This window comes from Nicotiana sylvestris, chromosome 6 (assembly GCF_000393655.2).
Source record: "Nicotiana sylvestris chromosome 6, ASM39365v2, whole genome shotgun sequence".
Lineage (NCBI taxonomy): Eukaryota > Viridiplantae > Streptophyta > Magnoliopsida > Solanales > Solanaceae > Nicotiana > Nicotiana sylvestris.
The window spans coordinates 39,492,653-39,510,941 of NC_091062.1; the positions used below are offsets into that span (position 1 = coordinate 39,492,653).

An 18,289-nucleotide genomic window follows, 5' to 3' on the forward strand; every position below is an offset into this window, starting at 1 on the left:
AATGCGTTCATGGAAGCTGAGTCAATAGCAATAACACAACCCCGAAGAATGAAGATTTGCGGCATTTCGAATGATCCTGGAGAAGTGAAAAGGCAAAACGCCTCGATACTTGTAAAAAAGGTTGCACCATCAGCACGAAGTCGCTTCAGGATCCCGCGAAGTGGGGTATCAAAAACGTTTCTTATCGCTTCCCTATAAGAAACGCGGAGACTATCTGTGCACGGTGAAATTGGGGGCAGGGGCGATTTCTCAGTGGAAAAATGCTTCAAAGGGTCACCCCGGAGGCCCGGGACCTCGAGCCGGTCATTTCCCTCAAAGTCTGTCGACACTTAGCCAAGTATAACATCAACCGAAATTCCAACGAACGCAGGAAGTCCCCGAAGAATGCATCCAGGGTCGACTAAGTCTATTTGAGAAGCTCAACATCGGCCCACGCATACGTCATAAAGCTAGCTGGTTGTCCCATCCCATTTCTTTTATCACGCAACATATTTTGTACTAAGTTTGGGCTCTCCCCTCTTATAAAAAGGGGAGTCGTTAACACCCTGTAAGGTAGAGCTCCAACGATTCTACACAATATCAATAATATCTCTCTCTCTTTCTTCTCTCTAACTTGCTTGTTCTTGTTAGCTCAAGGCCACTTTAGCACTTACTGCTTTCCTATTTGTTCTTCGTTTATAGCTTGGTATTGGCCATAAAGGGCCGTGTTTAATCATATCTTAACTGTTATCCCATTTCTGACTATCCCCGATAGCTCGGGATCGAGCCCAGGTATCGACCCCGAGGTCCTCCGTCGACCAGTCCGAAGCTAGGGCAGTAAGCCCCTCGGTTTGATTACTGCCTCGTTTTAGCTTGCATTTCATCGTTAAACTTCATATTCCTAGCATCATTTGCTCTAACAACTAGCAAGAAAATAAATCACATATTTTTAGAATCTCATTTACAAATTTAATTGTTGTTACTATTTTCACAGTAAACATATAGTTTGTTTGGAACGTCTGTTTGGTTCATTTTTTTAGTTTATTTGGGCAATTTAATAGGCATTGTATTTGCTAATATGAAAATTACATCACTTTTTCAGATCCTCCTTATGAAATTTCACTAGGTATATTGTTGTTGTCATATGAAATTACTTCTCAGACATCAAGAAGAAAATGTAATTAGCATTTTAAAGAAGGAATCACACCTTTATTATTAATAAAACAAGTAAAATCAATAATTTTCACTACAGAACTACATTTTATTTTGTATGCTAAAAATAAATTTGCGCAAGTAAAATAAAATCTTCAATAATGGAACTCCACCAATCAGAATTAAAAAAATAAAAATAAAATCTTTAATCGATAAATTTTATCCCATAAGTAAATGCAGATAAACTACAAGATCCCAAAACTTCAAATTATAAATCTCATATTTTTCTAGGCAATGCTTGCGAAATATTTATCATAATTTTATAGTAAAGAGATTTAGTTTGTACTTAACAATCATAGAATATCACAAATTATTATGTAATAAAATAGAAATTATGAAATTTAATTTGATCTCAATCTAAATATCAATTCCCAAGTTATTTTATTTTGAAAGAAAAAATTAAAAGATTTGAGATTAAGAGAAATGCTTATTTTTATGAAAGTTTTAAATTTTGGAGGCTCTTTTTGAATGTTCTTTCTAAAGTTCACAGATAAAATAATAGAATAGAGGAAAAAATATAAAGAAAATAAACAACAAATAGGAAATTTGAGGTAGCCAAAAAGGAAAATGACTGGGAAAAGAAATAGAAAACACGACGAAAAGGGAAAGTCAGACAATGTTCGAGATAAATTCGAACTTAAATTTTACACATGAAAAAAGCTTTCAAAAAGGTCTACCAGCCATGGCACCTTTGCCTAGTTTGCAATCGGGGGTGGCAGAATCAAATATTTAACATAATTTTAAAAAAATTCTACATAAATATATGACAATTTTACGAACCGAGCGGGTGCCATACCATCACCACTTTAAAGGGTGGATCCGCCATGGTTATGTGAGTATTGAATTTTATTGCTCGGTTTCAATAATACCACTTTTATTCATTGGCTCAAGTGTGTGTAAAATATTCCTTCCGAGCTATAATCTTGTTGAGAAAAAAATTATTGCATCCAGTGAGAAAAATTCAGAATCATTAATTTGGTGAACCTTGCACAGAGAGGATTTTTTTAGTGAATGGAATATTGCTCAGAAAAATGAAATGAATCAAGCAAAACATCAAAGTTGCGAGAATTATTTGTGAACACCATTCATGATGGCGCTGAATTGAGAAGTATGAGAAATGGAGAGTACAGGTAAATATTATTGGTTTTATGATGCTAAAGAAGAATGAACCACAATACAAATCACATGCACTTTTAGCTAGGTAATTGATTGAACTGCAAATCAAGAAAATGGTGAATACCGTTATATATATATATATTTTAAAAAGATTCATCTCTGAAAAATATATGGAGGTTGATATTAAATCTAAGTACTAAAATTCTCTCAGGGGTACTATAGAAAGGCTCGCCGTCATGAACTAGGATACAAATCAATATGAAAAAGTTTTTGTTCCACAAAGAGGAACTGATGTAGAGGACACTTAGAATGATGAAAATATGTGGTAAAGAAGACTGAGAACGATTTTTACACCATAAAATGAAAGCAATGACGACAGATGATCTAGAGTTATTTGCAGTCTTGTATACGGTCAAAATCGAGGAGTTCGACTCTGGGGCTACTGTGGCACTCCATGCTCAACCCTGAGAAGCTCGAAGCAGAATGCGAAGTGTGGCCCCGAGGTGCGTCCCTCAAAGGAGCACATCGAAGGTTCACTATGATCGATCTCAGAGTAGTACCAATCGATGATCGTCATGAAAAGGCGGGAAAGATCCCAATTACACGTGGTTAGAGCTGACCAGATCTGCAAGAATAGTACAAAATCCGTACTAGGTCATTACACAGCTGTACCAATAGAATTTCCTTGTCATTATTAGACATTTACTATGTTGGGATTCCCCCTCCTATATATAGGGGACCCTTGTCATTTTATAACAGACATGAATATTCAATACAATAGAACATTCAGTGCTTTTCTTGCATAAACGCGCTCAACAATTATTCCACAGATTCATTACTTGTTTATTTATTGTTCATTACTTGTTTATTTATTGTTCGTTTATTGTATTCCTTCATTGTTCGTTCGTTTGTTGTTCATTATCAACCTTTAAAGGCTGCCCTCGAGGTTCTATATCGCTGAGCTCGAGGACCTCAATCTTGTGACCACACTAGTTTGCTTATCATTTCTTACTCATTTACACTTAGCATCTATTGCCTAACAACCAATATTGAAATAAATCACTTATTTTTTGAACCACAAATCAAATATAATTGTTAATACCATTTTCAAGGTAAACAGTTTGGCGCCCACCGTGAGGCTAAAAATAATAGTGATTGTTTTGGTGCTAGTTTCTGATAACACGCGTTATTCTTCATACTTTTTCTTGTCAAAGATTCTTTGATTTCAGGCTTAATCATGTCTAGCACACAAAATGTACCTCTTCACGACAGTGAGGGACTTGGAGAAAACAACGGCATAGGGATCAACGTACAACCTGTAAACCCTGAGGGAGTGCCAAACGTGGAGCCAGTTGATATCAGCTCCCACAATGCTCTAAACTCGCAAGCAGTCGTAGACCCCATAAGGAATGGACGCAGGGAAGCCCAGGATGGAGGCCAAGAAGCACGGGGAACGGAAGAAAGAGGAGTCAGCCTCCAAGTGGTATTCGAGATACTGCAAGCTCAGCAAGTCGCAATCGCTCAACTTCAAAGTTAGAACAGAACCCCTAACACCGCCGAACCAATAAACATGCAGCACAAACCAGTGCTAGGAAGACCCGATGAAAGTAGCTCGGGGACTGACCCTACAATCATTAAATGCTTGAGGAATTGACTAAAAGAATTAAGTCAGGAGAAAAGAATATAGAGGCTAACGATAAAAAGGTGGAGACTTATAACTCAAAGGTCGATCAGATCCCGGGCGCACTCCCGATTCTGAAGGGTGTAGATTCAATGAAATTCATGCAGAAACCATTCCCATCAAGTGCAGCTCCGAAGCACATCCCAAAGAAATTCAGAATTCCCGATGTCCAGAAGTATAACGGGACCACGAACCCTATTGAGCACATTACCGCTTATACTTGCGCTGTAAAAGGGAATGACTTAAAGAATTACGAGATTGAATCCATTTTGCTGAAGAAACTTGGAGAAAAACTATCGAAGGGAGCCATGATGTGTTATCACAACCTACCCCCAAACGCGATGGATGCGTTTGCCATGTTGGCAGATTCTTTTGTGAAGGCACATGCCGGTGCCATCAAGGTTGCTACAAGGAAGTCTGACGTCTTCAAGATCAAACAAAGGGAGAACGAGATGCTGAGGGACTTTGTATCTCGCTTCCAGATGGAGAGAAGGGAATTACCACCGGTTTCCGATGACTAGGCAGTGCAGGCCTTCACTCAGGGCTTGAACTAACGAAACTCAATAGCTTCGAAGCAGCTAAAGAAAAATTTGATCGAATACCCTACCGTGACCAGGGCGGATGTGCACAACCGGTATCAATCAAAGATCAAGGTCGAAGACGACCAATTGGGAGCCCCCTTTGGCTCAGTATATCCAAGTAGGCTCCTAGCAAAGGAACCAAGGTCTACAGGAAGGGAGCCGAGATCAGGCAAGGAAAGATATCAGCCATACTTCAAAGATCGAATAAACACCTCGAGGCGGAATGTACCCTGAAATGATCGAGGAGTAGATCGAGGCCAAAATTCCTGGGGACTTATGAGCAAGACCGGGTTTGACAGGCATTTGAGGCCAATGGAGGCACCCCAATTCTCAGAATACAACTTCAACATTGATGTCTCAGGTATCGTATCGGCCATCGCTAGAATCAGAGATACCAGATGGCGAAAGCCCGCACAGTCAGATCATTCCCAAAGGAACCTCAACTTAATGTGCGAATACCATGGCATTCATGGTCATAGGATCGGGGATTATAGGCAGCACCGAGAGGAGGTGGCCCGACTGATCAATGAAGGGCACCTTCAAGAATTCCTCAGCAATCGAGCCAAGAACAACTTTCAAGAAAGAGAGGCGAATGGAAAGAACGGACTGAAAGAACCTCAGCACATCATCCACATGATCGTTGAAGGAACCGACGTCCAACCGGGACCCATGTTCAAATGGGCCAAAGTGTCCATCGCAACGAAAAGGCAAACTCAGAGCTATATACCCCAGCACGCCCTTACATTTAGAGAAGAAGACATAGGGGCCTTGTACCAACCACATAATAATGCACTGGTAATTTCTTTTCTTTTGAATAACGTTCAAATTAAACGTGTGCTCATGGATCTAGGTAGCTCGGCCAACATAATCAGGTTGAAGGTGGTAGAGCAGCTCGGACTTCTCGATCAGATCATACCCACCTCGTGAATCCTCAATGGATTCAACATTGCAAGTGAGATAACAAAGGGAGAAATCATCCTCCCAGTCAACGTGTCTGATACAGTTCAAGACACCAAGTTTCATGTCATCAAAGGTGACATGAGGTACAATGCCTTACTTGGAAGGCTGTGGATACACAACATGAGAGCGGTACCATCAACCCTTTATCAGATAATGAAGGAGAACAACATGCAGCAAATTAGATGTTCGTGATAAATGACATGGCACCAACATCGACTCTCCCTATCCAGGATGAGATAGGAAACAGGCTGACCCCCGAGGAACAGGTGGTCTGTGAGCATTCAAACGAAGATGATGAAGAAGACTTCCTCATTCCTCGGACCTTCGTTGCCTCCGAAGAGTCGGATGTAACGAAATCAACGGTCGAAGAACTCAAACAAGCATTCTTGATCGAGCATCTTCTAGATCGAAAGGTATACCTGGGAACGAGATTAACCCCCGAGCTTAGGAAAAAACTCATCCTATTTCTTATTAACAACATTGATTGCTTTGCTTGGTCCCATTTAGACATGACAGGGATCCCGCCGGAAATAACCACCCATCGACTAAGTGTCTGTAAGGCCCTGTTAAAATTTCAACACAAAAACCTGAATCTCGTGATGCCAAGATAGGATCATGTGTTAGAAATTCAAAAAAATAGCTCTCCGCGGTTCGGACCTTTTTGATTGATCAGTGCCTTAAAAAGTTAAGAATTATATTTGCCAGAAAAGTGCATTTCTGCCGCCAATTATGCGGTCGCATAATCAATATACGGGCTGTATAGTCATCGCATAATTCCCTTGGAATTTTTATGAAGGGTAGTTCTGCGGTACACTATGCGACCGTAGAGTAGGTGGCTCTATTTCGGATAGTGTCGATCGTGCGTAGCGGAGTACCTTCTTCTCAAAGTCTTGGTGAGCCCCTTTCTCCTTCAAGGGGCTATGTTGTACATCTTTTGATATAGATATCCACTTTTGAGGTATAGCCGGGGCCTTGTTGCCGGCGTTGTCATCATTGTCTTTTGTATCCTTAGAGGCTCTGTAGACGTATATGTGGGTTATGTACGGGTATTGGATGGGTCTATGAACTATGTTGTAATTCTAACTCTTGTTTCTCTAAAGTGAAATTGTATTGAATCTTGGGAACTTAACTATGGTTTAAGGTTGTGATGTAGAATGAACTAACAAAGTTGAACGTGCAATCGTGCAATCTTTCCTATTTTTTAAATAAACAAAAGCATGGTTTCCTTAATTATATAGAGTTGGGTAGAAAGTGTTCAATAAGGCTTGCTCAGTTGGGTTCACACGATTGAGTGCCGGTCGCGCCTCCCGAGGTTGGGGCATGACAAACTTGGTATCAGCGCCTAAGGTTTTGAAGTGTCCTAGGATATCTCGGAGCCGTGTCTAGTAGAGTCCTTCTTATCGGTGTGTAGTCGACTACATTTATAAGTTGGAGTCTACTTGGGCATTTAGGAATAACACCCTTCTTTAATATTCTGGATCGTATGGCAAAACTTGTTATGGATTTATTCCCCCTCTAATTAGTGCATTGTTCTATCTTTCAGTAAATGGCACCTAAGAAGAAAGCGAGTATTGGGCAAGGAGCCAATGCCACCTTAGGAGTGGCTGATGAATCACTGCTTGATACTGCGGGTGAGGGTAGTTGCCCTGATATCACCTTGCCTGGTTCTTCTACTCCAGAGCAGACTACCCCTGCTCCTATACCTGTGGAGGTTACCACTGTCCCTCCCATTGATACTCTTGTCCCGCCTCCAGCCACAGCTTCCGGTTCTACTATTTTTGATGGGGATCTTAGGGGAGCTATTCAGATGTTGACCTAGCTAGTGGCCTCTCAGGCCTAGAGGTCCAATGTTGTGCCTAGTTCATCCAGCCAACAAGGGGATCCCACCAGTTCCAGGGTGAATAAATTTCTTCAGTTAGACCCTCCAGTGTTTTCGGTTGCCAATCCAGAATAAGACCCCCAAGATTTTATTGATGAGATGCACAAGACCCTCAGGGTTATGCGTGCAACTGAGACAGAGGGAGTAGAGTTGGCTACCTATCGTCTTAAAAGGGTGGCCTATTCGTGGTTTGAGTTGTGGGAAGATTCCCGTGAGGAGGGGAGCCCTCTGGCAAGGTGGAGCGAGTTTGCCTACGCCTATATAGATCATTTTCTGCCTGCTGAGACAAGGGCAGCCCATGCAGTAGAGTTTGAAAATTTGAAGCAAGGTAGCCGGAGTGTGTGGGAGTACCACATGGAGTTTGCTCGCATGTCCACGTATGCCATTCATATGTTTCCCACAATGGAGGACATGGTACGCCGGTTTGTTCAGGGCCTTAATCCTTTTACTATTAATGAGGCTTTTACGGCTGCGTTGAATTCTGACATGAATTATGGAAAGATGGTAGCATTTGCTCAGGCCATAAAGAACTGTAAACTAAAGAACATAATGGAGAGAGAGGGTAACAGTAAGGCCCGGTCTACGGGAAACATGGGAGAATCATTAGGTGGCGGAAGATCAGCTTTCAAGGGAGGATCATCAGGGCCGTCCCAGTCGGTTACACAGTCTTCAGCCAGTGCACCGCCAGCAGGGCCCAACCAGCAGCAGTGGAGTCGTTTTGGGCCCGGTCAGGGCAACAGGGGATCCTATCAGCAGGGTCAGTCAGGAGAGAGGTCCCAGCAGCAGCAGAGGTCCCCGTGCCCCAGGTGCGGGAAGATGCACTCAGGGGTTTGCTATTTGGAGTTACCCGTATGCTATGGATGCGGGATGAGGGGTCATACTTAGAGGTATTGTCGTGTATCCCACCAGGGAGTGGGTAGGGGCACAACACAGTCATCCAATCCAACAACTGCTACATCTTCAGCCCCTTCTCCAGCTCGAGGTGCCCCAGCACTTGTAGGGCATGGTGCAGCTATGGGTGGTGCGTAGAGTTCAGGAGGGCCCAGTCGGTTCTATGCTATAAGTGGTCGCCAAACCGCAGAGGCTTCTCTAGATGTTGTTACAGGTATTCTGACTGTCCAATCTCATGAAGTGTATGCACTTATTGACCCTAGTTCCACCTTGTCCTATGTTACACCTTTTGTTGCTATGGAATTTGGGATAGAACCTGATCAGCTTCATGAGCCATTTTCGGTGTCTACTCCAGTTGGTGAGTCAATTACGACTGCTCGAGATTATAGAGGTTGTGTTGTTACGGTGCGGGGTAGAAATACCACAGCCGATCTTATTGAATTAGGGATTGTCGATTTTGATGTAATAATGGGAATAGATTGGCTTTATTCATGCTTTGCCAAACTTGATTGTCGTACTAGAACCATGAGGCTTGAATTTCCTAATGAGCCCGTTGCTAAATGGAAGGGAGATAATGTAGTGCCTAAAGGCCGGGTTATTTCTTACCTTAAGGCCGCGAAGATGATCAAGAAGGGGTGTATCTATCATTTAGTTCAGGTTACAGACACCAATGCCGAGGCGCCTAGACTGGAGTCCGTGTCAGTTGTGAATGAATTTCCGGATGTCTTTCCAGCTGAACTCCCTGGGATTCCACCAGACAGTGAGATTGATTTTGGGATCGATGTAATGCCAGACATGCAGCCTATATCAATTCCACCTTACAGAATGGCACCGATAGAATTGAAAGAGCTAAAGGAACAATTGAAGGATCTTCTAGAGAAGGGTTTCATCCGGTCGAGTGTGTCACCGTGGGGCACACCAGTATTGATTGTAAGGAAGAAATATGGCTCGCTACGAATGTGTATTGACTACTGACAACTCAACAAAGTCACAATCAAAAATAAATACCCTCTACCAAGAATAGATGACTTGTTTGATCAACTGCAAGGTGCTATGTGTTTCTCAAAAATTGACTTGCGGTCCGGGTATCATCAATTGAAGATAAGGGAGTAGGATATTCCAAAAACAGCTTTCAGGACTCGGTATGTGCACTTTGAATTTCTGGTGATGTCTTTTGGGCTAACAAATGCCCTGGCAGCTTTCATGGATCTTATGAATCGAGTCTTCAAGCCTTTTATAGACTCCTTTGTGATAGTGTTCATTGACGATATTCTTGTGTATTCCCGAAGTCGGGAGGACCATGCTGACCATCTCAGGGCAGTTCTACAGGCTCTCAGGGCAACATCAATTGTATGCAAAATTTTCGAAATGTGAATTTTGGCTTGAATCTGTCGCGTTCTTGGGTCATGTCGTCTCCATGGAAGGAATTATGGTTGATCCTCAGAAGATTGCAGCGGTAAAGAATTGGCCCAGACCTACCACTCCAATAGAGATTCGCAATTTCTTAGGTTTGGCTGGGTACTACAGGAGATTTGTGGAGGGCTTTTCTACTCTAGCCTCTCCATTGACTAAATTGACACAGAAAGTGGTTAAATTCCAATGGTCCGATGCTTGTGAAAGGAGTTTCCAAGAATTGAAATCAAGATTGACTGCATCACCGGTATTAGCCCTACCAGAGGGTACAGAGGGATTTATGGTGTATTGCGATGCTTCAAGGATCAGGCTTGGGTGTGTGTTAATGCAACACGGCAAGGTTATAGCTTATGCTTCTAGGAAACTAAAGAATCATGAAAAGAACTATCCAGCTCATGACTTAGAGCTTACGACAGTAGTGTTTGCACTAAAGATTTGGTGGCATTATTTGTATGGGGTCCATGTGGATGTATTTACGAATCACAAAAGCCTTCAATATATTTTCAAGCAGAAGGAGTTGAATCTGAGACAAAGAAGATGGCTAGAATTACTCAAGGACTATGACATTGAATTCTCTATCACCCGGGAAAGGCTAATGTTGTGGCGGATGCTCTTAGTGGAAAATCTATGGGAAGTTTGGCTCATTTGGAGGCTTATCAGAGGCCGTTGGCCAGGGAGGTTCACTAGTTGGCTAGTTTGGGAGTTCGCCTTGTGAGCTCTAATGAAGGAGGAGTGATTGTGCAGAATAGGGCTGAATCATCGCTTGTGGCAGAAGTGAAAGAGAAGCAATTCAACGATCCATTGCTAGCACAACTGAAAGAGGGGATTCATAAACACAAGACCACAGCCTTTTCCTTTGGCATGGATGATGGTACTTTACGGTACCAAGGCTGCCTATGAGTTCCGGATATTGACAGTCTTTGAGAGAGGATCATGGTAGAAGCTCACACTTCCAAGTATTCCATGCACCCAGGTTCTACGAAAATGTATCATGATCTCAAGGAAGTTTATTGGTGGAATAACATGAAAAGGATGCGGCGTACTTCGTGGCAAAATGTCCAAACTGTTAGCAAGTGAAGGCTGAACATCAAAGGCCCGGTGGATTGGCCCAAAGTATAGAAATTCCAATGTGGAAATGGGAGATGATTAACATGGATTTGTGGTAGGGTTACCACGCACTCCGCGCAAGTTTGACTCAATTTGGGTAATCGTGGATCGACTTATGAAATCAGCGCACTTCTTGCCAGTTAAATCTACAGACACAGTGTTACAGTATGCTCAGTTATATATTAGAGAAATAGTCAGGTTGCATGGCACTCCAGTCTCAATCATTTCAGATCAAGGGGCTCAGTTCACGTCAAACTTTTGGAAGAAATTTTAGCAAGGTTTGGGTACGCAGGTAAATCTTAGCACAGCTTTCTATCCTCAAGCTGACGGGCAAGCAGAGCAAACTATTCAGACGCTTGAGGACATGTTGTGTGCTTGTACTCTTGATTTCAAAGGTAGTTGGGATGACCATTTGCCACTCATAGAATTTGCTTGCAACAACAACTTCCATGCTAGTATCCAGATGGCACCATTTGAGGCGTTGTATGGCAGGAGGTATAAGTCTCCTACTGGGTGGTTCGAGGTTGGAGAAGCTGAATTGATAAGGTCGGACTGCATGCATCAGCCCATGGAGAAAGTCAAGATTATTAAAGAAAGGTTGAAAACTACTCAGAGTCGCCAAAAGTCTTATTCAGACGTTCGTCGCTGAGATTTGGAGTTCAAAGAAGATGATTGGGTATTTCTGAAGGTTTCCCAAATAAAGGGTATCATGCGATTTGGAAAGAAACATAAATTAAGTCCGAGGTATATCGGATCGTACAGAATCATTCAGAGGATTGGTCAGGTGGCATACAAGCTCGAGCTGCCACCCGAGATGTCATTGGTACATCTGGTCTTCCATGTGTCTATGTTGAAGAAGGTAGCGGGAGATCCATCCACTATTGTGCTAGTTGAAACTATTGAGGTTAATGAAGAACTGTCATATGAAGAAGTTCCAGTTGCCATTCTTGACAGGCAAGTCCAGAAGTTGAGAAATAAGGAAATTGCCTCCGTAAAAGTGTTATGGCAGAACCAGCAGGTTGAGGAAGCCACTTGGGAAGACGAGGAAGAAATGATAAAGAAGTACTCACATTTGTTTGAATAGTCATGTAATAGCTTTTATGCATTTGGTTCCCATGAACTCTTATCTTATGATTTGATCTATGTAAAATTGTCTTGTTTTGGTTATATGTTGCCTACGCGGCGATGGTTAGTGTTGTAAAAGTTATGTTATGTCTATGGAAAGTGTTTATGCTGTTAGGATGTGTTTCTGGGGGCTCTCTGACAGGTGGATAGGCCTAGTTATAAAGGAAACTCTGGCAAAAATTTTGGAAATTTAGGGAGTTAGCCAAATTTGGGGTTGTTGATATGTTTCATGTTGTGAAAAGTTGAGGTTGCATAGAGATTTCTAATAAGTGAACCTTGATCCTCATTCGAGGACGAATGATCTTAAGTGGGGGAGGATGTAAGGCCCCGTGAAAATTTCTACTCAAAAACCCGAATCTCGTGATGCCAAGATAGGATCATATGTTAGAAATTCATAAAAATTCTTCGCGACGAGAAATTCGGACCCTTTGGATTGATCGGTGCATTAAAAAGTTAAGAATTATGTTTTCCAGAAAAGTGCATTTCTGCAGTCCATTATGCGGTCGCATAATAGGTATGCGGACTGCATAGTCGCCGCAGAGCCAGTTAGTATGTTGGATAATTTGAGGCCAACTATGCGGCCAATTATGTGATCACATAATCAATATGCGGGCCGCATAGTCATCGCATAATTCCCTTGGAATTTTTGTGAAGGGCAGTTCTGCGGTGTACTATGCGACTGCAGAACAGGTATGCGGACCGCATTTCTGTTGCATACTCGGACAGTTTGTCCAGATTTTGGGACCATTTTTGTGGTCCATTTTGCGGGCCGCATGTCCATTATGTGATCGCATATGCGATTGCAAATCGTGTCGGGGCTCCTATTTTCTAACTTTTATAACCCGACCCCATACCATGAAAAATACCCCACTAGACCATTTTCCTATTATTTCACAGCATATAGAGTGAGAAAGGATGTTCTAGAGAGAGAGGGAGTGATCTCCATCAAGTCCCCACTCCATCCTTGCCCCAAATCCTTGAAGATCGTCAAGTGAAATTGCTAGGTCTTCACCCTAAGAGGTAAGAGCTTGTACCCTCATCTATAATTTTGAAATTTCCGTTAAAATAAGTGATTAGCAAGGGGGTTCATGGGTATAAGGGCTGATAATATTTCATGCATAAAAGATAATGGGGAATGGGGTGGTTGTGAACCAAAAGAGATAACAATTGTGGTATAGGATGATGAAAAGCTCTCACAAAAGTGTCCTAAAATTGCTGTGCACACTTAGTGCTTGATAATTTACTTAAATGAGTTAGAATCTCATTCATGCCTCTAATTCTTGGTTCAACTTTTAATTTTCATAAAATAGATTGAAATTGCTAGGAAATTCTAAATTTATTGTAAGGATTTAAGGAAATGTCTATTGAGGTATGTATGGCTAAAACCCCGTATTTTAGAAATTGAACTCCGTTCGTGTTTGTGTAAATGCAGTAAGATTAAGGTTGGATTGTTATATTGATTGTTGTTTCACATGAATTGGAGTTGCAACCTTATAGGCATGAAAGATGTGTCTCAATGTGATCGAAGTGCTATTCTTGATAACTTGGAAAGGGTGCAATGAATATGAATCATGCGTTGAAATGCCTAGACCTTAAATTAAGGTTGAAGCTGCATATGTTGTGCCATCTATGTGAGGTCTCATCTATGCTTACAATTTTATTTGCTCTTGTGTGAACATATTATCCTAAATTACAAATCTAACATTGAAATTGGGAATGATGTGAGATGTGGCCTAGTGCCAAAAATATGACGTGACAGCTGTGGCCCCAAGTGCCTATGAAATGATTTATGTGAAACAAAGATTGAAATGAGATTATTGATGGAAAAGGAAAACGCCTTGGTAAGGCGTCCTAGCCGATCGGGCCGAGATCGGACGCCATGACGCACATATGGTGGTATTGTTTTTGTGATTGAAGTATATGTCTCAAATGAGCAACCTAGCCTATTGGGTCGAGATCGAACTCCGCTCAAGATAGCGGTGGTATTGTGAACAATGATGAACAGTATGAAATGCCCCAAACTAAAGGCTATGGAAACATAATGTGAAAATTGTATGATTCCTTTACATTGATAATATTGTGATCGTTTAAAGCTTTTGAGTTATACTTGTGATTTCCTTATTTTTGTATGAAAGTTTTTTCTAACTAGATGGTGTTTAGTTATACATACTAGTACTATTCCATGGTACTAACGTCCCTTTTGCCGGGGGCGCTACATTTTAAATGAATGTAGGTGGCTCCATTGCGGATAGTGCCGATCGGGTGTAGCGGAGTATCTTCGGCTCAAAGTCTTGGTGAGCCCTTTTCTCCTTCAAGGAGCTATGTTGTACATCTTTTGATATAAATATCCACTTTTGAGGTATAGCCGGGGCCTTGTTGCCGGCGTTGTCATCATTGTCTTTTGTATCCTTAGAGGCTTCGTAGACGTATATGTGGGTTATGTACGGGTGTTGGATGGGTCTATGAACTATGTTGTAATTCTAACTCTTGTTTCTCTAAAGTAAAATTGTATTGAATCTTGGGAACTTAACTACGATTTAAGGTTGTGATGTAGAATGAACTAACAATGTTGAACGTGCAATCTTTCCTATTGTTTAAATAAATGAAAGCATGGTTTCCTTAATCATATCGAGTTGGGTAGAAAGTGTTCGATAAGGCTTGCTCAGTTGGGTTTACACGTTTGAGCGCTGATTGCGCCTCATGAGGTTGGGGCGTGACAGTGTCGATCCCGGGTTTAAACCAGTGAAGCAAAAAAGGAGGCCTCAGTCCGAGGTAAAATATGATTTCATCAAAGACGAGGTAACAAAACTCCTCAAAATCGGATCAATTAGGGAGGTAAAATACCCTGAATGGCTGGCTAATGTAGTAGTGGTCCCCAAAAAGAGAAAACAATTAAGAATGTGCATAGATTATAAAGACTTGAATAAAGCATGCCCCAAAGACTCATTACCATTGCCCCCACATCGATTGCTTGATCGATGCCACGGATGGCCACGAGATCCTTACCTTTCTCGATGCCTTCTCCGGGTATAATCAAATTCTAATGAACCCAGAGGACAGGGAAAAAACTTCGTTTATCATAAAGTATGGTACATACTTTTATAATGTGATGCCCTTCGGGCTAAAAAACGCAGGAGCTAGGTACCAACGCCTAGTTAATAAGATGTTCGAACATCAGATAGGCCAATCTATGGAAGTTTACATTGATGACATGCTAGTTAAGTCCCTGCGTGTAGAGGACCATTTGACTCATTTGTAGGAAACATTTGATATCCTTAGAAGCTACAACATGAATCTCAACCCTGAGAAATGTGCCTTCGAGGTAGGATCAGGCAAATTCTTAGGCTTTATGGTGTCGAATAGAGAGATTGAGATCAACCCCGAGAAAATCAAGGCCATTAAAGAAATCACAGTGGTGAACAATGTGAAGGCCATACAATGGCTGACCGGGTAGATAGCTGCCTTAGGCTGATTCATCTAGAGGTCATCAGATCGGAGTCATCATTTCTTTACCTTGCTCAAAAAGAAAAACAACTTTGAGTGGATGCCGGAATGCCAACATGTTTTAGAGGAATTAAAGCGATATCTCTCGAGTCCGCTTTTGCTCCACACACTGAAGGAAGATGAAACGTTGTACTTATATCTAGCCGTATCCGAAGTAGCGATAAGTGGTATGTTTTTTCGGGAAGAACAAGGTATGAAATCCCCTGTTTATTACGTATGTCGGACTTTAGGAGATGCTGAAACCAGGTATCCACACTTATAAAAATTAGCTCTTGCATTAATAAATGCATATTGAAATTAGAACCTTATCGGGCAGAATTGCCAAATGGGCCATCGAGCTCGGAGAGTATGATATCGAGTACCAACCCCGGACGGCTATCAAATCCCAAATTTTGGTGGACTTCATGGACGACTTTATGCCTATCCTTGTGCCTGAGGTAGAGAAAGAACTCTTGCTAAAAACGGGCACATCATTGAGGGTATGGACCCTATTAACCGACGGTGCCTCGAACATGAAAAGGTCCGAGCTCGGCATCATTCTGAAATCGCCTACGGGCGGCATGATTAGGCAATCTATAAAAACTTCAAAGTTTTCTAACAATGAGGCCGAGCATGAGGTTATGAATGCAGGTCTCAAACTGGCCAAGAGCCTAGGAGAAGACGTTTTCGAAGCAAAGTGCGACTCCCTTCTGGTAGTCAACCAAGTAAATGGGAGCTTCGAGGTTCGATAAGACAGGATGCAAAGATACTTAGACAAACTTCAGGTCATATTGCATCGCTTCAAAGCATGGACTCTGGTCCACATTCCTCGAGATCAGAACAACGAGGCCGATGCACTCGCGAACCTGGGGTCATCCATCGAAGAAGATGACATACTCCCGCAGGCTGTTGTATAGTTATCCAAATCAGTGATTGAAGAAGGCCACGCCGAGGTCAACTCAACAAGTATAACATGATTGGAGGAATAAATATATCGACTATTTGAGAAATGGGAAGCTGCCCACAGACCCAAAAGAATCAAGGGCCCTTCGAACCAATGCAACTCGATTTTCACTCGACGAGAATGGAACACTATACAGAAGGACCTTTGACGGACCTCTAGCAGTATGCTTGGGACCGGTGGACACTGATTATGTACTTCAGGAAATCCATGAGGGCATTTGTGGAAATCATTCCAACGCCGATTCTTTGGTTTGAAAGTTGATCGGAGCAGGTTATTATTGGGACAACATGGAGAAGGACACCAAGGAATTCGTTCGAAGGTGTGACAAATGCCAAAGGTTCGCGCCAATGATTCACCAACCTAGTGAACAGCTACATTCAGTATTATCACTATGGCCGTTCATGAAATGGGGGATGGACATTGTCGGCCCCCTACCAATAGCACCAGGTAAAGCGAGATTTATTCTATTTATGACTGACTATTTCACAAAATGGGTAGAAGCACATGCCTTTGAGAAGATAAGAGAAAAAGAAGTCATTGACTTCATTTGGGACCACATCATATGCCGATTCGGGATCCCCTTCGAGATTACATGCAATAATGGAAAGCAGTTCATAGGCAGCAAAGTGACAAAATTCCTCGAAGATCATAAGATCAAGAAGATCCTATCAACGCCCTATCACCCATGTGCAAAAGGATAGGCCGAGTCCACGAACAAGACCATCATCCAAAACTTGAAAAAGAGGTTAGAAAATGCGAAGGGAAAATGGAGAGAGATATTGCCCGAAGTACTATGGGCATACCGAACAACTTCAAAATCAAGCACAGGAGAGACACTATTCTCTTTGGTATACGGGTCAGAGGCTTTGATACCGGTCGAGGTAAGAGATCTAAGCGCCAAATTTCGACATACCACCGAGGACTCGAATGGAGAGGTCATGACTACAACCCTCGAGCTACTAGATGAAAAGTGAGAGGTTGTACTAGTCCGAATGGCTGCCCAAAAACAGAGGATCGAGAGATATTATAATAGGAGAACAAACCTCCGATACTTCGGAGTCGGGGACTTAGTCCTAAGGAAATTCACCCTCAACACTCGAAACCCAAATAAAGGGAAGCTAGGCCCGAGCTGGGAAGGACCGTACTGCGTCCTCAGAGTAGTAGACAAAGGGTCCTACAAACTTGGCACCATGGAAGGCGAGTATCTTCCAAGCAATTGGAACATATTGATGCTCAAACACTATTATTTCTAAGGTGTAACCTCCTACCTTTTCCCTTTATGTCTTATACTAATTTATTACAGGTGTTCGATGGGAGACACCGAAGCACCCTTCGACTCGAAGACCTTGGGTTTTAAAGCATGCGTACCACTCTTTTTCGCTTCGATCGGTTTTTATCCCAAATGGGTTTTTCCGGTAAGGTTTTTAATGAGACAACATCTATATGCTACCTAAAGAGAACTCAACAAGTATTCAAGACTTCTTCTCAATCAGCCTCGAATACTAGGGGCCATCCCCCTCGGAGGTTATCTTTTTCGAAAAAATCGAGTTATGCCTAAGGGGACCTCGATAGGAAAATATTGTATTGGGCCAAACGGTTGAATGAACCATGTCCATGTAGAACAATCGATCCCCCGAAGGCAAGAACATGTATACATATATCAAGCAATCAAAGAAGACTCTCTGCTTGTCACATTGTTGTGTGCCTCAAAGAAGTTTACCTCTTTCACAAAACGGCTAAAGGGAAAAAAATCCTTGAATATTCGGGGACTGTCATCGATAGCTAGCTCATCGAAACCATTAAAAACTCGAATATGTAAGACATCAATAAGGCAACTTCGAGCTCGTAAGACCTCAGTGAGGCAACATCGAATCTGTAAGACCTCAATGAGGCAATAG

The 18,289-nt window shown here is 42.1% G+C and overlaps 1 protein-coding gene across 1 annotated transcript; it reads left to right on the top strand.

The window, feature by feature from the left end:
- The first annotated feature begins 7,528 nt into the window (after positions 1–7,528).
- On the top strand, positions 7,529–9,274 carry LOC138870513 (uncharacterized). The gene is made up of 2 exons (XM_070148322.1): positions 7,529–8,165; positions 8,541–9,274. Exons 1-2 carry the CDS (start codon positions 7,529–7,531, stop codon positions 9,272–9,274), a joined length of 1,371 nt encoding a protein of 456 aa, XP_070004423.1.
- The last annotated feature ends 9,015 nt before the right edge of the window (positions 9,275–18,289 follow it).